Source organism: Trypanosoma cruzi, genomic scaffold (genome assembly GCF_000209065.1).
Source record: "Trypanosoma cruzi strain CL Brener 1047053517083 genomic scaffold, whole genome shotgun sequence".
NCBI classification, from domain to species: domain Eukaryota; phylum Euglenozoa; class Kinetoplastea; order Trypanosomatida; family Trypanosomatidae; genus Trypanosoma; species Trypanosoma cruzi.
In genome coordinates, this window is record NW_001849564.1 from 160,057 (window position 1) to 181,530 (window position 21,474).

Below are 21,474 nucleotides of genomic sequence, written 5' to 3' on the forward strand. Positions count from 1 at the left end.
GCGTGCTGCTGCTGCTGGGATGGCTATGTGAATTGTTTCTTTTGTTTTTGCTTCACTCTGCGTTGACGTGTTGTTAGTTTGTGCTGAAGGCTGCACGCAAGTGAAAGGAGTGATGATGATGATGGCTGGCCGTGTGCTGCTGGTGTGTGCCCTCTGCGTGCTGTGGTGCGGTGCCGGCTGTTGTGCTGAGGAGAGTGCAGGTGGAGTTCTGCCTGGTGCGTCTGGGGGTGGCGCTGGGAGTTTGCAGGGATCACAACCAATTGTACCGGAGGCGTTGAAAAACTCAGATCTAAAAGCGTCAGATATTAACGACAAAACCGAAGAAACGCCTATAAAAGTGCCTTTGGCCGAACAAGAAGAAATTTCTGACGATGATGATGAGGGAGAAGATGAAGAAGAAGGACCATCTCCACCAACACCAACAAAAGGAGGAGGAGGAGTACAGCCACAAGCCAATAATGGAAAACTGAAAAAAGAAAATGAAAGTGAACTGCAAACAGAAAATCAACGCCACGTCGAAGTTGAAAGACAAAACCCATCAGAAAAAGAAACAGTTGATGATGAAGCGGAAGGAACCAACGAAAAAGAAACAATCGGACTACAGCCGCAACATCAAAAAATTCCAGTCCAAGAAGAGGATACAAGAAATGTAGAAGGAAATCAACCGACGCAGGAAAAAGAACAACAAACAAATGTTGAAGAAATAACACCACATAATCCTGCAGGGGATCATTCTCCGGGAGAACACAAAGGCAATGATGGTTCCAATGAAGGAGAAGAAAAAGACGGGGAGGAAGGTGTTGAGGATCATGAAGGACATCGGGATCAAGTCAGGGAAGAGGCTGCACATGTCTCAGGTGCCCCGAAAGTAAACTCAGCTGATATTCAGCAGGAAGTCCAACGCACACATGCAGGAGGAACTCTGACAGGAATCAAACAAAAAACTGGAGAAGAAAAGGATGATGAAACAGAAGAGGAACGAGAACAACAAAAGGAACAAAATCAAGAGAATCCTCCAGGCAAAGAACAAAAAACCAAAACTGGTGCAAACACCACTAATCAAATAAACACGACGCCTGCTGACAGTGACAGCAGCACCGCGGTCTCCCACACCACCACCTCCCCTCTTTTGCTTCTTTTTGTTGCGTGTGCGGCTGCTGCTGCGGTGGTGGCCGCGTGAGAGTGAGTGTGAGAGAGCCATGCACCGCCCGCACACACACTCTTCCTTCTCTCTCTCTGTGTGTGTGTCCCCTTGCATGGACTCTCGCCCTCACCTCGCCCCACGAGGCACACACATAATGTGCCCATTGTATATATGCATGCACACCCATGCATGCCCGTTGGTGCTCTCTTTTGCAGCACACGCACCGCTGCCGTCCTGCCTGGCTGCATGGGCGGAGCACCGTAACTGTTTCTGTTTTGTTTTTATTGCATTGAGTGGGCGACCTCTCTCTCTCCCTGTGTGTGTGTGTTTTGCTCTACGGGAGCAATGAGAGTGTGTGTGCTGGTCGTCCCACGCTTCGGCTTTTTCTTCTTTTTTTTACTGTTTTATTTGTTGTGGTTGAGAGCACCTGTTACCCCTTTCTTTATCGATTATTGGTCTGCTTTGACTGCAAACGTATGATTTTCTATTTTTATTTTATTATTTTCTTTTGAGGTATTGTGAGTGTTTCTTATTCTTCTCAAGCCATTAAATGTTTTCTGCTACAGCATGCGTCAGTTGATCCACATCGCCTCACGGTTTGCAGTGCTGCTGGTGCTTCTGGTTGTGATGATGCTTGTGATGTGTTGTGCCAGCGGGTGCTTTGCTGCCAGCCTGACGTACTCCTGCTCCTCTGACAAGGCGATGCGTGCGGACAGGGCGAAGTCGATCCCGGCTGTGGTGAGGGACGTGCCTCTTGGATCTGAGGGTGCGTCGCAGACATGCACCGTCATTGGGAGGAATGGATGGGCGCCCACCCGCATCGATGTGTCGACAAGGGACGTGGATGGCACCAGGAAGTATTGCAGCTCAGAGCGGTATTGCGCAATGAATTCATTGGTGGCAATTGCGAGTGTGAAGGTGACGTTTTTCTATGCTGAGAAAAGGGAAGTATTTGTTTTGTTATACTTTGCAGCCACTGTTCGTTAATGGCCTGCGGGCTGTCCGTAGCGATGTGGCCAGTTTTTCCCTCTTGAACGGTGCTGTCGTGCGAGAGGGTGTGTTCCCAAATAGTTGGATGCTCAGTTGTCGAGGACGGGGGCATTCCCACAGCGTGTGCGGCAGGGCCTCCCGTGGATTGTCGGGGCTCAGCGGCTGGTGGTGATTGCAGCAGAGGAGTGGCTGAAGGGCTACGGCTGTCATTGGAGCCTGCAGAGGTGCGTTGTTCGTCTTTTGCTCGTTGATACGCTTGGCATTTTCGGTAGTGACCTGCGCGTGAGGCACTTGTTGGGAGACCGTGGAGCTGTCGCAGAATCCACATGTGACGCCTTCTGCAACGATTGGAGTGCCGGGGTTAGTGCGTCGGGCGTGTGCCTCCATATTGTGGACGGACGAGAAGACGCTGCCGCAGCTTGGGCAGGGCGACGTTGATCTGCTGCTCGTCGTTCTACGAGGAGGTGCCGTGGACACGCCAGGTGGAGGTTCCGGAGGAGGTCGGGGCGGTCCTGCCCCTTCAGTGTGAGGAGGAGCAGCACCACCGACACAATGGGTTGCTTGTGATCCGCAGGGCGCGTGCCAGTCTGCCGAGGAGTGGGCAGGAGGACGTCAATCAGCCGCTCGCTGGTCGGCGAGGAGTGGCGGTGCTCGCGTCGGGAAGAGGTTCCGGCGGAGGCAGAGCACAGACCCGGTCCCAACAGCACCGCAGCACAGCCGATCCCAGAGGGCAGGAACGTGGCGCCACCATGCCTCGAGGCATCACAGGCCTGGGATCGAGAGGGCACCAAGCTGTTTCGCACGGACCTCTGGCAGCATGGAGAAGCCACCGCGGAGGGCATGATTGCGGTCCTCCCGTTTGCGGTGCACTTCAGCTCGGGGCAGGCTGCCGCCGCAACACACTCGGCCTGCTCCATTCCGTCCGTACAGATTCCTGTGGGAATGTCACGGCTGCCGCTCGCACAGTGCCTCGGTGCATCTCCAACCATTTGATTACAGCGGCCAGAGACGTTGCACACGCCGAGGTGGAAGCATCACAGTCAGCTTCACGCAGGACAACGAAGACATGCTTCCGTCGTGGCAGCATGCCTGCCTGTCGCGGTATGCCGTCCTCCGTCCCTGCGGTGTGGGATGGCAGATGGTGGTCCGAGTCCATGTAAACTAGTGGACGTCCAGTGGGAGACACGCAGCACGCGTTGCGCAGTCACGTCGGGAAACGAGACGCTGCGGCCGCTGATCCATGTTGCCTGTGCCGGGTCGTCGCACAGCTCAATCTCCATGCCGCTTGGGGTGGCGGCGAGGTCCTCTCCTGCCGTCGTGGATGGTGAGCGACCGTCACGCAGCTCGTGGTGTGAATTCAGGTCGCAAATAACCGCTGCGGGACCAAGACGACGAATGGTGCTCGTAAAGTGAGCAGCGTGGGCAATTGCCGGGAAAGTTTGCAGAGGTTCATCACGTACACGCTGGGGCTGGCAGGTGGGCACACGCGGAAGGCGGTGGTCTCCACGCAGTTGGCGCCACGAGCGACAGGCGCTCGCACGGCAAGGTGTGGCGCACCAAGAAGGCCACGCCACCGGCACGCCCACTGCAGGTCTGGTGGAAGTCACGGCAGCCAATGAGCCTCGTCGCTGGGGCACTCTCGTGCCTGCACTCCTGCAGAAGAACCATGCCGGGTTGTTGCTGCGCCAGTCGAGCAGCAAGGGCAACCCTGAAAGACGAAGGGCCTGAAGTTCTCAGCTGCCAGAAAACTACAAGGCCATCCACATCGGGGCTGCGGCTCTGGCGGACACCACCGCAGCGAGTGGTACCGACGGAGTGACCGCAATGAAACGACTGTGCGGTTCTGTCGGTCGGGCTGCAGGCAAACCGCCTCGCCGTTCCACAACCAACAGAGCGTGGCACCTTCTCGAGGGTGAAGCCGTCGTGGTCCCCATCACGCTCGCAGCAATGCCCTGCTGCAATCACTCCCACAGAGAGACAATAAAGAGTGTGTGGATGTGTGCCGAGAGCACAGCGACTGTCACCGTCAGAGGAGGCCATCGTGGCACCGTCCGTCACGCGTCAGCGCACACCGAGCAACGCACGCACCCGGCAGTGCAAAAACAACGAGGAGAGAAGAATGCCCCAAGAGCAGGCAACTTCACGCATGGCAGGCATCGTGCGGCCGCGTCGCCATTTCAGCACGGGACGCAAGCCAACGTCCCTACCTTCGCCAAAGCATTCCTGCAGAGCGCTGTGCAAATACATGTGTGTGTGTGTGCTGGAGAAACGGAAAAAGAAGCACAGGGAAGCACATCAACACAGCAAGAGGCACAGCTGGATGACGGCGATACATGCGGTACGGCCCCAACCTCAACATTCACACACGGTGGCAGCACACACCATTCACAAAAAACAAAAAAAAGAAATCTTAAAAACACGGCGGCAGGGTGTGGCTGTGTGTGTGGCGCTGCGAGTGTCTGCCCGCCCTGGCCGCAAAAAACAAAACAAAACAAGAGGGAAGAAATGTGTGCTCCGCCCCACAGGCCCTCGTCGCACGCCCACACGTCACGGCTCCCTCAGCGCGCCGTTCGTCGCGGCCCCTCCTCATGCGTGCAGCAGGCGAGGCGCACAGGGCCGTCGTCATGGGCGTGTCGGTGGGTGTGCGAGTGGAGCAGTTGGGCGGAAACACACGGCACCCTCACAGGAAGAGTGCGGAAGAAACAATTAAAGAGGGAAGAGTAGAAAAGAAAACGTCCACAGTGATTGCCCCGAAAGCAAAAAAAAGAGAAGGGATGGAGATGAGTGATTTTTTAAAAAGCAAAACAAAAAAAAAGTTAAAGAAAATAAACCATTAAAGCAAACAGAAATAAAATTTAAAAAATTACAAAAAAACAAAAAAGCCGAAGCGTGGGACGACCAGCGCACACACTCTCATTACTCCCGTAAAGCAAAACACACACACAGAGGGAGAGAGAGAGAGGTCGCCCACTCAATGCAATGAAAACAAAACAGAAACAGTTGCGGTGCTCCGCCCATGCAGCCAGGCAGGACGGCAGCGGTGCGTGTCGTGCAAAAGAGAGCACCAACGGGCCTGCATGGGTGTGCATGCATATATACAATGGGCACATTATTGTGTGTGCCTCGTGGGGTGAGGTGAGGGCGAGAGTCCATGCAAGGGGACACACACACACACAGAGAGTGAGAGAAGGAAGAGTGTGTGTGCGGGCGGTGCATGGCTCTCTCACACTCACTCTCACGCGGCCACCACCGCAGCAGCAGCCGCACACGCAACAACAAGGAGAAGAGGCAAAAGAGGGGAGGTGGTGTGGGAGACCGCGGTGCTGCTGTCACTGTCGCCAACCTTTTCATTATTTACAGTTTGGCGTTTTTCTGTCGCCGCAGCATCCGGAGTTCGAGCATCCTCAGTTGTCTTCGTCACTGTGGATTGTTCCTCCTCAAAAGGGGAAGGTTCTTCGCTTGTAGATGGCTCAGCTTCTTGTTCTTGACTGCCAGTTGATGTACTCCGCGCCGTACCTTCCGTAGAGGCAGGGTATTCCTTATTTTCCTTTTGTAGTTCGGGTAGGTTCGTGGATGTATCCGTGCTTTGGCTTTCATTCGTCTTTTGTTCCGGAGTTAACATTTCATTTTGGGTTTCGTGCTCCGGCGTTACTGTGTTTGGCGCTGTCGTTTGGACCCGTTCACTGTTTTCTGATTCTTTACCTGGACTCTTTAACGAGTCTCCTTTCCCGAGGGCCTTTGAATCCTCGTTTCCTTTATCTTCTACTCCCAATGGGGGCTGACCTGCTCCACCCGTATTGTTCTCGCCAACACCTTTACCCTCTTCTGAGGCAGGAGCGTGTGGCTGCTGCTGCAGTTGCGTTTGTGACTGTTGCGTTTGTGGCTGCGGTTGCTGTTGTACATTTAATTGCGCTTGTGGCGGTTGCCCTCCTTCCTGTTCTTTATTTTTTATTTCTGGGTTTGTTTTTTCTTTTCCTAAATCATCTTTCATTGGTTCTTCTAATTGCTCTGAAGAGTTCTTTTTTTTTTCACCCTCCACTCTGGAAACAACAACATCCTGTTGATCAACATTATCTCCGTTCCCTTCCAAAGACTTTACTTCAGACTTTTCTGTTGCTTGATTAACCTTGGATACATCTATTGATGAATCTGATGTGTCTGGTCCTGACGTTGAAGTATCAGTATTCTTCACCGCACCTTTACCACCACTCACATCTCCACCACCGCCGGCAGCAGATCCCACCACCACCTTCTCACACCTACCGCCGGCACCGCACCACAGCACGCAGAGGGCACACACCAGCAGCACACGGCCAGTCATCATCGCCATCACTCCTGTCACTTGCGTGTAGCCTTCAGCACAAAATAACAACACGTCAACGCAGAGTGAAATGGAAAAAGAAACACCAGCACCGCACAAGGACAGGTGTCAGCAGCCCAGCAGCAGCAGCAACAAACACACCATGAGGCAGTTGGAATCAGTGGAAGGACAAAAAAGGCAAATGCACAGCCCTGCAATAATCAGCAAAAAAAAAGACATTAAAACAAAACACGAGTAAAAATGCAAAAAAAGTAAAAACACTAAAAAATTGCACCCAAATGGCTCCAGTGCACATGCACCACCACACAGCAGTGCAGCGGAAGCAAGTGAAGCAAATCACAATCATTATTTTCTCCTACTTATTTACATCGGACCACAGTGGACGCGCACAAATCCCCGTGGCTGAGTGCTGGCACGCACAACCCGCATACACCTCTTCAGCCCACAGTGGTGTACGCCAGCGCGGATGCGGCAAGCAGCAGCGGGGGACACACCCACGCAGAGCTGCTGAGGCTGCCGTCGATTTCGCGAAGACGTGACGGTGCACGGGTGGTCGTCGTGGTTGGCGCCTCTGTGGTCGTAGTACTTGGTGCCTCTGGCGCAGTGGTCGTGGTTGGTGTCTGTGTCGTGGTAGTCGTGGTTGGTGCATTTGGTTTCTCATTTTGTTCGGTTAGCGCAACAGTCTTCGTATGTTCTGCCTGTTCCTTGCTTAATTGGCCTTCCTGTTCCTGTTTATTATTGAGATTACGTTGTGACTCTTCCGTTTCGGTTACTGTACCCGTTGTAGTTTCTGTCTGTTTATTCTCTCTCTCCCTCGTTTGTCTTCTGCAAAGGAGAAGTTGCACTAAGCGAATCTGTCGACTCACTTGGTCCCTCTGGCTTTTTATCCTTTGGAACGGAATCTTTTCCAGCTTTATCTTCACTCTGCGTCACGCACACGTATGGGCAGCAGCACAGGGCAAGCACCAACAGGGCGCACAGCAGACGGCACGTCATCATCGTCGTGAGTGTGGTCGTTCAGTGGTGTGGAGCTGATCTGCACAGTGAAGGACATGGAGAGCAACAGGGGAGACGAGAGGTGCGGCAGACACACACAGAGGGCACAGCACATGAGGAGAGGGCAGCAGCCAGGCATGCACCGTACGCCGCACACCACGCACGACACACACTCCAATCCACGGCAACAGGCACACACACACACACAGCCCTGCTGCAACAACAACACACAGCTGGAGGAGGGAGAAGCAAACAGGAGCGGCACACAAGGCTCCACCGCATGTGCATACGGCGAGAGCGGTCCGTCGTGTCTGCACCCCTCACGGAGGGTACGCACACACACAAGAGGAGGTGCAGCGCACACAGCAACACAAAAGCAAAGTAACAATGAAAAGAATGATCCCCGCACACCACGTGGATTGTTGGTCCACGGGAAGCGCAGCCAATATTCATCACAAAAAGATGTATTTTTTCCTCTTCAATTTATTTTGTGACAGCCATGAGTGAATAGCGAAAAGGCTCCCCGTACAAAAGTGACAACCATTCAGTCCTAAACAGGCCTTCGTGCAGGCTGGGACAGTCCAAACAGTCACAGTCCATATTATCAATGACAGGACATTACCAAAGTGGATGAGGCGGAGTCTCCCGTGGTCCGTCGTTGATGAGCAGCCCGTGGCGTCTGTGATCAAGCGGTGGCGGAAGAGCCTGGTCCATCTCGAGTACCCGCGTTTGTGCTTCCTGCGTGCCTTGCCTACTGGCATGCTTGGATCTTCGGTGGCGACCTGCGCACGAGGCGCCTGCTAAGAGGACGGTGGCGCCATTGTGGCATCCGCATGTGAGGCCTGTCAAACTATTTGAACGCCAGGCCGAGCACGTCGTACATGTGCCGTCACGCTGCGGACAAACGGGCGCACCCTGCCGCAGATTGGGCAGGAGAATGTCAATCCGCCGCTCGCTGGCAGGCAAAAATTTGCGGCGCTTTCGTCTAGAAGAGGTTCCGGCGGAGGCAGTGGCGGGCCGGTTTCCTCAGTAAGAAAGGGAAGGCACCACCGACACAGGGAGTAACTTGTGATCCGCAGGGCGCGTGCAGGCCTGTCGAATAGGGGGCAGGAGTCGCATAGCGCCTGTGCGCGGCGATCCGCCACTCGGGCACGATGTCCGGGTCAACACCAGGAATAGAGTTCCGCCACACCGACAAGCGCCTGTCATGCGGTGTGCGCCTTCCTTTTCCTCCTGGAATTTCTTTCAGTACGGCCGCCTGACTGCGGTGAGGAGGCCCACATGCCAGGCATTGACGCAGTCCTGCGGGAGGGATCGTGCCATGATGGCATCAGCGTCCGCTGTAACGTTGCGTGGGGCTCCGCAGTGCCATGGTGAAAATGTGGAGTCAACTGTGCGAACTCGATCCACCAGTGAAAGTGGCACGGTAAAAATCTCCTCGGCGACGTCGTCGTACACCGCCAGCAGTCCAAGGCGGAGCGCCTCCATCGCCGAGAGGGAGTCTGTGGCGACAGGAACTCGTGTGGGCAATCGGGATGCTGCTGCCATGCGGGGAACTGAAAACTGTCTGTGGCCACGCTCAGTGGCAGGACACTCCGCACGGCAGGAGCACGCAAGGCTGCCAGCAGCTGCGCGGTGAGGCCCACAGGGAGCGCGGCTGTCCGGGGGAGTAAAGTGGCAGCGCAACAAACCCAGACGCATGCTCAGCAAGAGGCAACGAGCCGTCCACCGCCAACACAGTTGCCAGCGACTAACAACACGTTGACCATGAATAGGACACGTCTGCCCGCACCGCCGTGGGCACGGATAGCGAACCCGATTCACTCAGCAACAGCGATCTAATGCCCTTGGATGGTGCAACAGCCACGCCTGAGCCCAACACAGCCCTAGCAAATGCTGAACGAGTGATAACGTGTCGTGTGGCGGTGACGCCGCACAGGATTATTTGCGCACAACGTCTGGGAAACCAGAGATCCCATCGGAGCACAACGCAGCATCACTTGTGAGCAACGGTTTTTGTGAGCACGGGCATTTCACGGATTTGTTGGCCATGGCCGAAATTGGTGACATCACCGTGCATGGGTGTGTGTCTCGGGTGTTGTTGCTTCTGCTTCTGGGGCTGTGAGACACTGCGGCGCTCTGCTGAGGTGTGAGGGAGGGTGGAACTGCGGCTTTTCGTGGAGCAATAACTGTGCAGCTTGCCAGCATTACCCACTGAGTTTTGTCAATAATTTAAGCTTTTTAATTTTCTTTTATTTATTTGTTTTTGCTGCCTTTGCCCTATTGGAATAATCAGCATCCCTGTGTTTCTCCCAAATGGTTGCCTGCCGCGCACTGTCAGGAGTGACGTGTTTCTTCCCCTTGTTTCCCTCCGTTGCCCACACGCGGTGCTCCACACCCGCAGGAAAGGAGACGCGGGCTGCGCACTCCCTCCTCCCTTCTCCTCATGGCCACGGAAGAAGACAACAGCCGCCACACGCAACTGCCAGCATGCACTAAAAAAGAAGCATTCAAATCCACTGCAATGTGCATCTTGTGTGTGTGCCTGCAGAAACACAAAGCAAAGAAGTAGAGAAATGGAAGCAGAGTATGTGGAGGGACACACAAAATGTACAGCGGAGGTGCATGGCGGAAGCAACAAGAAGAAGACCGCCCAAACTCACGACTGCACTGCAGCCCAAGCAGCGGCAATTCACACAAGATTTATTTAAAACAAAAAAGCTTTCCCCTTCAACTTACACAAACCCCATCACACAAAATAATCATAAATAAAAAGAAATCGTCCATTACTGTTCCACACAAATTTAAAAAAGCAGCCGGCTGCCGTGTGGCCACACCAAACTGTCTGCATATTTTTTGTCCGAAAAGAAAATTAAAAGATATTTAAATGTCCTTCAACCGTCCGACCCTCCGTGTGTCCGCACATCGTTTATATTTCACGGGGTCATCTGCGTGTTGCTGCTCCCCTCAGCCCTCCCATCGGCGCGTGAGTGCGGCCCGCAGAGCACAGTCACTCGTGTGTGTGGGGACTGAGAGAAGCACGCAGAAATGACGGCGGTCGCGTCACTCCATCGGGAGAGTGAGCGCAGCAAAAATCTTAAAAACACGGCGGCAGGGTGTGGCTGTGTGTGTGGTGCTGCGGGTGTCTGCCCGCCCTGACCGCAAAGAAAACAAAACAAGAGGGAAGAAATGTGTGCTCCGCCCCACAGGCCCTCGTCGCACGCCCACACGTCACGGCTCCCTCAGCGCGCCGTTCGTCGCGGCCCCTCCTCATGCGTGCAGCAGGCGAGGCGCACAGGGCCGTCGTCGTGAGCGTGTCGGTGGGTGTGCGAGTGGAGCAGTTGGGCGGAAACACACGGCACCCCTCACAGGAAGAGTGCAGCAAGAAACAATTAAAAGAGGGAAGAGTAGAAAAGAAAAAAGAACGTCCATAGTGATTCCCCCAAAAAGCAAAAAGGAAAAGAGGGATGGGGGAGTGAGAGATGAAAACAAAGAAATTTAAAAGAAGGAAAAGAATTTTGAAGAAAAGACACACACATGGAGTCGCGCAACACAACAAAAAACTTGAAAACGCACAAAAAAGCAAACAGAGGGAAAAGTAAATAAAAGTTATTTGAGATAATAAATTCATTGCCAGGTGTGTGTGTCGGTGCAGTGGAGGTCAAAAGTGTTCCACGCGGCAGCCAGTCACTCCTCACAGAGCCGCAAACCACCACAGTCCCAACAGAAGTAGCAGCGGCAGTGGTCCGCTCCCACGCATGGTGCCGCCATCGCTGTTATTCCCCTGCGACAAATTTCCGAGGCTGCTGTTGAGTGCCGTAGCATTTACTTCCCCGTCCTGTGAATGGATTCCCTCCTCTCCCTGCACATCCGCTCCTCCCACCGTCCCCGCATTCACAGCAGAGCTTGCGCTTGACTCATGATTCACCGTGGATCCGCCAGGAGTGGACACGGACACGGTTTTCTGTGCAACTGGTCCGCCCACCGCTGTCGAAGGAGTATCCACCACCACCGCTGCGGTAAGATCTTCAGGAGGTGTAATGGGGGCTTTATTCGGGTTGAGGGCGTCAATCTCTTCGGAAGTCAACGGGCGGTTGTACAGCAGGACGTTCGTCACGGTCACAGACACGCCTTCTTGACCTTCTTGGCCCTCTGCGCTGCCTTCAATGTAGAAGTGTGAGATCTCTTTCGATTCTGCTTCTCCCAATGCACATTCTTCAGTCCCCACACGTTGACCATCGACGTACGCGGAGCCCTGTTTTTCGTTCTGCAGCACAATGGCCACTTGGTGTGTTGTCCCTGGCTCCCAATTACTGCTGTGTTCCGTGGTCGTTTGGCCACCGCACAGCACTGCCCGCTTCTTTCCGCTGTTGTACGACAGTCCCAAGAGTACTGTATTCTTGTTGTCATTCAGCTTCGCACCAATCAATGGAATGGGGGTATCTCCCTCCTTCGGCACACCGTCGATGGACACCGTCGCCACAAGAGTGAAGTTGTAGTTCGCAAAGTGGTACAGCTGATTATCCCCCTGCCTGCCAACAGGCCACTCCGCCCACGAACCACGCCCTGTGAACCTCACGCCATTCTCCGTGCTAGTCACTTCTTTTTTATTTACTGTGGCGTTCACCCCGAGGTACTCGTCCTTCCATGTGCCATCAGAGAAGTTGCCGGACAAAAAGCCAACCAACCCATCCGTGATCTTATCAGTAGTGCAGGCAGTGTCAGTTGATTTACTCACAGTAGCACTTGAAAAAGGGCACAGCTTGGAGACACGTCCGTCCACTTCCTTCCAGGTCGTCAGCACCTCCTTCACCCGCTTCAGCTGCGCAGTCAGACGCACAGAGACCATGCCGAGTGATGACTCCCCATCGCCCTTCTTCTTCTCGTACAGTGCAATCAACCTCTCATTATTATTATGTCCACTTCCGGCACTTTTGTACAGCAGGGCGCTGGCGGCAGCGTCATCATCACCGGATACCGGCCCAATATCAACAATGTGCGTATTGTCCGTCAGCCAAAGATGGAGTACGCCCTTTTCGTTGACTTCGGTATCATCCTTCTTTGAATACACCGGCAGAGTAACGAGCATCACGTCCCTGTTCTCAATCGTCGCTGTGCTGAAACCGCTTCCAACGCCCTTCTCATTTCCACCCTTTTGTTTGTTGCCCCACACGCGCGAGAGTGTCCCGAGTGCCTCCGTCCACGACTCCCCCTTGTCACCGGACTCGTACACCCTGCGGCGGCCATCATCACACGCAGTCATCATCATGAGTTTTTTGTCCTTCTCCCACTCCACGACGGAGGGATCACCGCAGCCACCATCAGAAATCCCCTTCGACAGTGTACAGCTCGGAGTATCCGAGGAGTATATGATCAGTGAAACGGCCTTTCCATCCTCTTCTGCGTCAATATTCTTCTTCTTGCCTTCCACTGGGAACACAAACGTACCGTCCTTCATCTTAACACCCGATCCACCGCCGCCAATCAGCCCTGACAAAGTTTTCTGTTGGTCGCCTAGAGTGCACGGTACACCGTCAGTTTCCTTCCAATGGATTTTTTTGTTGTTACCGCTTTCACTGATTGTCCCTTTCACCAGCAATACTCCCGATTTGATCGTGTCGGTCGTGGCCTTACAGGTAGCAGCGTCTTCACGGCAGTATTTTCCAACAAGCATGTAAATATCACTTTCATTCACAACTGTTGTCGGCCGGCTAACATCTACTCTCTTCTCTTTTGGAGAACCACCTTCCTGAACCGCCACACGGCAGCCGGCTTTCACATCTTCGGAAGAGCATTCCTCCAGTACTTGTGTCTTCACTTGAGTTGCATCAAACTCCTCTTTTGATGCTTCGTCGGTCAACGTCAGGAGCTTCGAGGCAATCCCAGTAAATCTGTTTTCACCCCTCTTGCACTGCGCCTCGGCAACGGCAAACACATCACCATTCATCTCAACAAGACTGGGAGCATAGAGCGCACCCACTTCTCCTTCTGTTTTCACATCCCTCCAATCAAAATGTTTCTCCGGTGAAGATTTCAGAGATGAAGTCGCCACTTTAGCAATCGCAGCGCCTCTGCCGCAGCACATCGTCACGACGAGGAGGAGCAGTACCGCGGAAGTAAACACACGCCGGGACATTTTGGGCCTCTGCGGCTCACTCTCTCTTCCTTCCCTCCTCCTTCCGCTGGATCCGGTCACGCCGCGACGGTTGTGTGTGCGGGGTGCCTTCACTGCAGCAACACGTGAGAGCATACAAATATGTGTGTGTGGGCGGTGTGTGTGCTGTTGGTCCTTTTGGTGCCTTCGAATTTCACAGTAGCGATTAGCGCTTGTTTGCTTTCTTCGTGAGAGAGTAAAAGAAATGAAGAAAAAACAGGCTAATAAAATATGGGTGAAAGAATGAGCACCGTCATCCACAGTAAGTGGCACCATCATCCCGCCGCAGTCACTCCCCACAACAACAACTCACGCACACAGACACACGGAACGAGAAGGAAGAACAGTGCAAAGAGAACACACAACGACTGCCACCAGCAGCAGCAGGAGTCACGGCGGGTGCGTCGATATTCACGCGTCAGCACACACCGAGCGACGTCCACACACACATCAACCAACGTAATGCAAAAGAACACGACTGTCCTTTGAAAAGCACACGAACTGCCGCCAGTCATTTTACTGTTCACCCTTCCAATGCACATCACCCGCACAGGCAAAGAATCCCTGACCAAAGTTTACACAGCACAGGAGATACAAATCGGCACGTGCAGCCGCTGGGCGGAGATCAATCCGCACTTATACCAGTCACCCTAACCCACAACACCCAATCGACTGCACGCCTGCAAAGTGTCAATAAATAAATCGCAGGCTCCCGTCTTCCCCCCTCGCGAGGGCCTCCGCGGCCACAATCCTGTGCGTGCGTGCATTCTCAGCATTTTAAACACGGCATTTGTGTGTGCATGTGCTTGTTTGTTTGGCAGCGCCTACACTTGCAGAGCAGCTGTGCGCCACAAGAGAGTCTGAAGAAAGCAACGGCAGAGAGAGGCAGATAGCACACACGCAAATTACTCATATCATCACACACACACACACACACACACACAGCCGCGGAATGGGTGCACTCAACCACAACACAAAAAGAAAAACAAAACAAAAAGCCGAAGCGTGGGACGACCAGCGCACACACACTCTCATTGCTCCCGTAAAGCAAAACACACACAGAGGGAGAGAGAGAGAGGTCGCCCACTCAATGCAATGGAAACAAAACAGAAACAGTTACGGTGCTCCGCCCATGCAGCCAGGCAGGACGGCAGCGGTGCGTGTCGTGCAAAAGAGAGCACCAACGGGCCTGCATGGGTGTGCATGCATATATACAATGGGCACATTATTGTGTGTGCTTCGTGGGGTGAGGTGAGGGCGAGAGTCCATGCAAGGGGACACACACACAGAGAGAGAGAAGGACGAGTGTGTGTGCGGGCGGTGCACGGCACTCTCTCCCCCACTCTCACGCGGCCACCACCGCAGCAGCTGCTGCCGCACACGCAACAACAACAAGAAGAAGCAAAAGAGGGGAGGTGGTGTGCGAGACCGCGGTGATGCCGTCACTGTCGTCTGTATTTGCGGTGGAATTTGCACCAACGCTATTTTTATCCTTTGCGGATTCGTTGTCATTTTCTGTGAGATGCTCATGTTGTTCATCTGTTTCATTTACTGTTGTTTCAGTAGATTCAACACTATGACGAACCTTCGCGTCTCCCTTGTCGGTCTCATGAGTGGCAGCAACACCAGCATGTGTAGAAACGGAGGGCAATGATGGGTCGTTATTTCCATTTGATGTACTCTCCGTGCCAACCAGAGGAGCTTCTCCTTCTAGATGACTTGTTGAACCGGCGATGGTCTGCTTTTGTTGCAGTTCCTCTGGAGGTAAAGTTGCCAGTGAACTTTGCGTTGACCCTGACCCTGTGGGTGAGCCATGCAGCTTCTCTTGTTTTCCGTTTTGTTGTTGTACGTGATGGTCTCCTTTTTTTTCATGTTGCTTGTCTTTTTCCTCTTTTTTACCAACATTTTCTTCAGCAATTTGTTCGTTTTCTGCCAGCGGTTTCCCTGGAGGGCTGGGTGATGCTTCCTGCGAAATCTCGGTTAAAATCACTTCCGGGGAACCTGGGTCAGTTGCAACCTTTTCTTTTTCTTTTCCGTGACTTTCCGTTTCTCCTCTACTTTGAGAAATAATTTCTTTTCTTTTTGTTTGTCTCTTCCTTTAGGAACATCACCTTTTCCACCGCGCTCCTGGTATTTATCTGCCGGATTGGATGGAGTTTGATGCTCAACGCTTGGGTTTGGTTGCTTCCCCCGTTGCAATTGTTCTTTTTCAGTTCGTCTGCCCGCTTCCTCGACTCGAGGCCTTTCAGATTGCAGCTGTAGTCCTACAGATTGTTCAGCTGGTTGAATTGAACCTTCTTGGTGGCCTTCTCCGTCTTGGCGTTGCTTTTGCATTTGCGTTTCATCAACTTGCTCGTCATTTTCTGAATGCCCCTTGCGCCGTGAATCTTCCTCTTGTAACTGTTGTGATCCATTAGGCCCGGATAGTGGCACAACGCTCCCCACAACCTCTTCCGTATTACCGTCCGCAACTACACCTACAGTGCACCACAGCACGCAGAGGGCACACACCAGCAGCACACGGCCAGTCATCATCATCGCCATCACTCCTGTCAATTACGTGCAGCCTTCAGCACAAACCAACTCCCCGTCAACGCAGAGCAAAAAGGCAAAAGGAGAGAAAAGTCACACTGCCACGCACCGTCCCATCCAGCAATGAGAGTCACGCGCCACAACAACAATTAGGGGAGCGCAGTTAACAATAAAAAAAACAAAACAAAAAGGAATGCTTCCTGCCCCGTTCCTCACACCCCCACAGTCACTGTTACCGTTATTCCCTCTCCTCAGTTCCTCACAGGCACGCCACTCTCACTTCAACACGCGCCCCTCCAGCAAAGGCAGTCCTTCATGCGCTCCCGCTGCGCCGCAATGTTCGCCACCACCTCCTCCCAGTCAAACAGCTCCGTGTCCTCCACGTCCTCACAATCGCCGGCATGCCACGGCCGCGCAACACCCACAGCGCCACAATGTCGTGCCGCCTCTCCTCCGCAATCATGAGCGCAACACCCAACGCGTACTGGCGCACGTGCTCCATGCGCTGCAACCACCCACGGATCAGGTTGGCCGTCACGCACAACATCTTGTTGTCTTTCTTGTGCTTGGAGCAGACTCTCACACCTCTCGATCCACGGCCTGGGTGCTGCGAGAAGCTGCCGACAGGAGCAGTGTGTGTGGAAGAAGCAAATGTGCGGAAAAAAAGGCCACCCTCACTCCCTCACGCATCTCCACTCACTCTACTCGCCCACACAAAAGGGCGGTGCCATGGGGAAGAGAAGTCCGCCGCACAGCGTACGCACAAAAGGATACGCAGCAGCAACGCCATCCACGTCGCACTCCAACAAAGAGACATGCGCACTCACAAACACACGGCTGCAACGAGAGAGGCGCGGCGCATCCAAATCCACGGCGCTGTTCTTTACTTCTCACCGCCGCGACAGATTGGATTGGCGTCCCACACTCACAGTGAAACACGGTGCACACCATCCGCTCCCCTCCGAATGTACTCAGCAGACCGGCGCCCAGTCATCCTCGTGCCATCGCAACGGGGGAACACAAACAATCGTCGTCGCGGACCATCGGTGCCTCTGGCAGAAAAGAAGAAGTGGGGGCATTTCAACAGCACGGCCAGCAGAGGGACACTCAACGGGACACTGTGAAAGGCAGTGACGGCAAGCACAGCACAAACGGAAACAAGCCACGGGTATTTGCAAAAAAGAAAAAAAAAGAAAAAAATTGTGAGTCCACCAGAACTCACAGAGTAAAAAACTTCTCCAGCCAGGACTTTTATTTGATGTGCCTAGAAGCACAAGATGACCGGGTGCATACATTCTACCCGCAGAAAAAATGGAAATTAAAAAAAAGATCTTGCTGTTCCATAAGCCCACACAACATCCCTCACACTTCATTGCGGCATCCGGCATGTCTCTCCAATCCTCCTTTCGTGCAGTCCGTGGGACGCACAGCAGCGGAGCCGGCACCGCGTGTGGGCAACAAAACATGACGTGAAGAAAAAAAGACAGTACTTAATAATCCAGCTAAACTACATTAAAAAAACATTAAAAAGTGAAAACAATGAAATAAAAAGAAAAACGGTAAAATAAAAGGAAAAAAAAAAGTGTTATGAAAAAGGAAGGGCAATGCAGCATGTGTTCTCCGTGAGGAGTCGCAATTCCACACTCCGTGGCTCGGAAGACTGCCACCACCCAAACACAATCCAATAAGAAGCAGCAACACCCAATACACGCACACACGCACGGTGTTGTTGCCGCTCAAATCACGCAGTGTCAATTTCGCGTCGTTGAGAGAGGCGAGGCGGTCGTCGGGACTCACGCCGCTCCAGACCCCGCGAGGTGACTTTTTTTAATGGGGATTCATGTCCAGTGGCATTGCGTTGTGCCCATTCATTTCTCTTCAGTAATACCCCCAGCAATGTGCTCTCTGACGCTGTCAACTATTCGAATCTCCTCGAGAGGTGTCGGGGCCGCTTCTCTCGTCGGAACGGAGACCCTGTCCTTGAGTGCACGTATCGCAGTGGAGTTCAGTAGGCGGCTGTACAGAAAAACGTTCTTCACCGTCACATGAGATTCGTGCCCACCGCACGCCCTAAAGCAAAACCTCAGGACCTCAGGTGGCCTCTGGCCCGTTAACGGCACCTCTTCCTCCCCCAGCAACTGACCATCAACGTCCACAGAGGCATTGTTGCCTTGCAGCATGAGTGCCACTTGGCATTCTTCCTTCGGCTCCCAAGTGCTGCTCCGTGTTGTTGTCGTCCCTTCGAACGTCGTCTCCCACTTCTTATTGTGGCTGTACGACGGTCCCACGGTATGATTGAACTCAGTGTCCGCCAGCATCGCAGTCAGTAGAGAAATGTTCCCGTTCGGAGTCACTTCGATGGTCACCGACGCTACAAGTGTGAAGTTGTGGCTCAAGAATACATGACGCACTTCATCACCCCGAGTGTTCACAGGCAATATTACCCTGGACTCAACTCCCGTCACTTGTAACCCATCGTTGTCCTTCACTGCGTTCCTCCACCATCGCATGCAGGCAAAGGCACTCGTCGTTCCACGTGTCATCGCTGGCCGCATCGGACAAAACTGCCACCAGTCACGCCGTGGGTATAGAAAAGCTGGAGAAGAAAGTTTCCTTTTGCGTCCAAGCACTGAGGACGGACCTGACCGCACTCAGTTCCTCCGTCAGGCGGGAAAATAAAATGAAACGGCATTCACCGTTGCCCCTCCCTTGTAAAAGACGCAAACTGCCATCCGAGCGCAGCAGGTTGCTTGTGAGCATCCAATTCGCAGCATTGTCCACGGCAACCGGCCCAACACAAAACGTGTGGTTGCTGTCCGTGACCCAGAGGCAGAGCGCAGTGGCCCTATTCTCCACCGAGGCGTACCCTCTCTGAGTGCACAGCATGACCTTCCTTCCCTCAATGGTCGCGGTGATGAGGGCATCCACACGCAGGCTTTCCTTCTGCGAGACTCCTGCTCGTGCGTTGACCCACACGGCTGAGAGTGTCCCGATGGCCTCCGTCCACGCTGTCCCCATGTCACGCGACTCGTACACCCTCCGGCCATTCTCGCAGTCAACACTCATGAGAAGTGATCCCTCCCATTCGGTGATGCGGGGGTTAAGGCATTTCGCAGGGGAAATGTCCTCAGAGAGCGCCCAGGCACTGCCGTAGTCCGTCGAACAAATAATCATGGAGCAAACGTCTTCTGCTTCATCCACCGCCATCAGAGGAAACACAAGCGTGTCATCCTCCAGCACAACACCTGAGCCACGGGAAGCAATGAACTCCGTCCAGTCACCTTGTGAGAAGCAGAAGAGATCCGTTTCGGGAGTGTTTGGGGTCGCCACATTCGATCCGTCCACTCCGCTTGCCAACCGTGGGATTCGTGACGTCACCCACAAACAGTTTCGGCTCCAAGCCGCCCTCTCTCCAGCACCCACCTTCGTAGGGCACATCAGAGCTTCCAGTAAGAAGAAACACTCTGTTGCCCTTCGTGATTGTTGTGGGGCGGAGCACAACACCCAAACTCTCCTTTCCCTCCGCTGCACCAACCACAGTGTGTGCCCTCCATGCATCTTTTATTGACCTCACCAACAACAGTGGACCAATTCCACACAGAGTCTATGTACCCCGCAACAAGATCAGAAGAAAAGGACATAATTAATTGACAAAGTTGATATTCGGCATCCATGTGACCTTCGGCGAAAGCAGCAATTACTCCACCAGCACTGACGAGAGAGGGTGAGGCAAACGAATCCCTCGCCGTAACTGGAACAATCCCATCCTTCGGCTGCACAAACGTCGTCTGCGCCACAAATAGATCGACTCCCTGCAGCAACTCAACATTTATTAAACCACTCATCGTATCATCAATGGGATTGCCCTTCGGCTCGGTGACAGGCGTGGGCCTTCTTTCGGGTGGCGTCGGAGTCACATTGATATTTTAAACGTAAGCAAACTCAGGCCTCGTCTCGGACGTGTTGGTCGCCGTGTTGGATGCGGGACTCGGATCGACGGTGTTGGGTGCGTCAGCCGCCGCAGACTGTCGCCAATCCTCGTTCTGACGTGACGGCTCAGCATTAACTTGCGGCGCAGTTGTCCCACCAGATTTTGTGTCATCCCTCCCTTCACGGGGTGGAGGCAACTGACAGATGCCCGTACGGTCAGCATCGCTGCTCCGTGCAGGCGGATGGATAGCTCCATCGGGGGAAATTGACGCCACCACAATTCATAAGGGCCGGCGTATTTATGTGTCGTCACATTCATCGTGAAGGCAACGGTGGCCCTTCCTCTTCCTTGCACAGCTGGCAGCACAGTTGCTACATGTGTGCACCGCATTGGCCACATGGCACACAGCACACAGCTCACCATTCCTGCCATGCATGCGCACATCAAAGCCACTAAAGGTATAATTCTCATGCTGAGCCTCAACACCGGCAGCAGAACACTTCTTCCACGCCCATACACACACGCACGCACGCGATAGCTCAGGCCGCCGTCACTCGGAGCACACGACACATCCACCGGCACAACCACCGCATCCGCACCACCAGATAAATCTCCAGGACTCCCAGCAGCCGTCACGCACACGGACGAGCAGCAGCACAAGAACGCAAGGACCAACACGGCGCCGCACTGTCATCATCGCAGTCATCGCAGTCATCATCGCCCGTAGTGAAGTCGCTGGAGTCAGTGAACTGATCGGTGAGCCAGAAGAGAAAAACAATGCAACAAGAGGGAGAGGGACGGGGCACAGCGGATACAGCGAGAGAGAGCAGACAACATGAGGAGAATGCAGCAGGACCAGCCGCACAGTTCACACACCACGAGACGGCATCCACGCAAGGAAAGGCACACAACGCCAGCAGCCACCCACCATGCAGGAGGAGAAGACATCCACCACCATCTCCATCCAGCTCATCTCCACAGCCAACGGGAAATGGCAAAAACCCGCGGCCAACACACAACGCACACGGAGCGAGCACCCACCACACCAGCCACACGCGACAGTGGACCCTCATCCATCCCGCCCTCAATGGGACGCGGAGCCCAACTCAACGCAGTCACACGCGGTGCTCCACACCCGCAGGAAAGGTGACGCGGGCTGCGCACTCCCTCCTCCCTTCTCCTCATGGCCACGGAGGAAGACAACAGCCGCCACACGCAACTGCCAGCATGCACTGCAAAAGAAGCATTCAAATCCACTGCAATTTGCATCTTGTGTGTGTGCCTGCAGAAACACAAAGCAAAGACGTAGAAAGGAGGAAGCGGAGTATGTGGAGGAACGCACAAAATGTACAGCAGAAGTGCATGGCAGAAACAACAACAACAAGAAGACCGCTCAAACTCATGAC

General features: G+C 53.7%; 6 protein-coding genes and 3 pseudogenes across 6 annotated transcripts, besides 8 other annotated features; 3 read left to right on the forward strand and 6 right to left on the reverse strand.

Moving 5' to 3' along the window:
* Positions 1–15,622: a sequence feature (areas not merged during assembly with more than two copies in the genome that could not be assigned to a particular haplotype).
* Tc00.1047053508873.10 (mucin-associated surface protein (MASP), putative) lies at positions 113–1,180 on the forward strand (the record flags this gene model as incomplete). Its single annotated transcript, XM_816606.1, has 1 exon — positions 113–1,180. The coding sequence occupies one exon, from the start codon at positions 113–115 to the stop codon at positions 1,178–1,180; it is 1,068 nt and encodes a 355-aa protein (XP_821699.1).
* Tc00.1047053508873.20 (uncharacterized protein) lies at positions 1,712–2,131 on the forward strand (the record flags this gene model as incomplete). Its single annotated transcript, XM_816607.1, has 1 exon — positions 1,712–2,131. The coding sequence occupies one exon, from the start codon at positions 1,712–1,714 to the stop codon at positions 2,129–2,131; it is 420 nt and encodes a 139-aa protein (XP_821700.1).
* On the forward strand, positions 3,959–4,858 carry Tc00.1047053508873.25 (uncharacterized protein; the record flags this gene model as incomplete). Its single annotated transcript, XM_816632.1, has 1 exon — positions 3,959–4,858. One exon carries the CDS (start codon positions 3,959–3,961, stop codon positions 4,856–4,858), a length of 900 nt encoding a protein of 299 aa, XP_821725.1.
* Positions 4,929–5,015: a sequence feature (A-rich).
* Tc00.1047053508873.30 (mucin-associated surface protein (MASP), putative) lies at positions 5,370–6,464 on the reverse strand (the record flags this gene model as incomplete). The annotated part of the gene is made up of 1 exon (XM_816608.1): positions 5,370–6,464. The coding sequence occupies one exon, from the start codon at positions 6,462–6,464 to the stop codon at positions 5,370–5,372; it is 1,095 nt and encodes a 364-aa protein (XP_821701.1).
* Tc00.1047053508873.40 lies at positions 6,893–7,456 on the reverse strand (annotated as a pseudogene).
* Positions 8,697–9,152, reverse strand: Tc00.1047053508873.50 (uncharacterized protein; the record flags this gene model as incomplete). Its single annotated transcript, XM_816609.1, has 1 exon — positions 8,697–9,152. The coding sequence occupies one exon, from the start codon at positions 9,150–9,152 to the stop codon at positions 8,697–8,699; it is 456 nt and encodes a 151-aa protein (XP_821702.1).
* Positions 11,146–13,884, reverse strand: Tc00.1047053508873.60 (trans-sialidase, putative; the record flags this gene model as incomplete). The annotated part of the gene is made up of 1 exon (XM_816610.1): positions 11,146–13,884. The coding sequence occupies one exon, from the start codon at positions 13,882–13,884 to the stop codon at positions 11,146–11,148; it is 2,739 nt and encodes a 912-aa protein (XP_821703.1).
* Positions 14,524–14,549: a microsatellite.
* On the reverse strand, positions 14,950–16,149 carry Tc00.1047053508873.70 (annotated as a pseudogene).
* Positions 15,623–15,652: a sequence feature (haploid, non-Esmeraldo-like haplotype).
* Positions 15,653–16,173: a sequence feature (heterozygous, non-Esmeraldo-like haplotype).
* Positions 16,174–17,602: a sequence feature (areas merged during assembly that could not be assigned to a particular haplotype. This can correspond to areas where the two haplotypes were merged or to regions with more than two copies in the genome that were merged during assembly.).
* Positions 17,603–21,474: part of a sequence feature (areas not merged during assembly with more than two copies in the genome that could not be assigned to a particular haplotype) that runs on past the window's edge.
* Positions 17,652–17,719: a sequence feature (A-rich).
* Tc00.1047053508873.90 lies at positions 18,006–19,982 on the reverse strand (annotated as a pseudogene).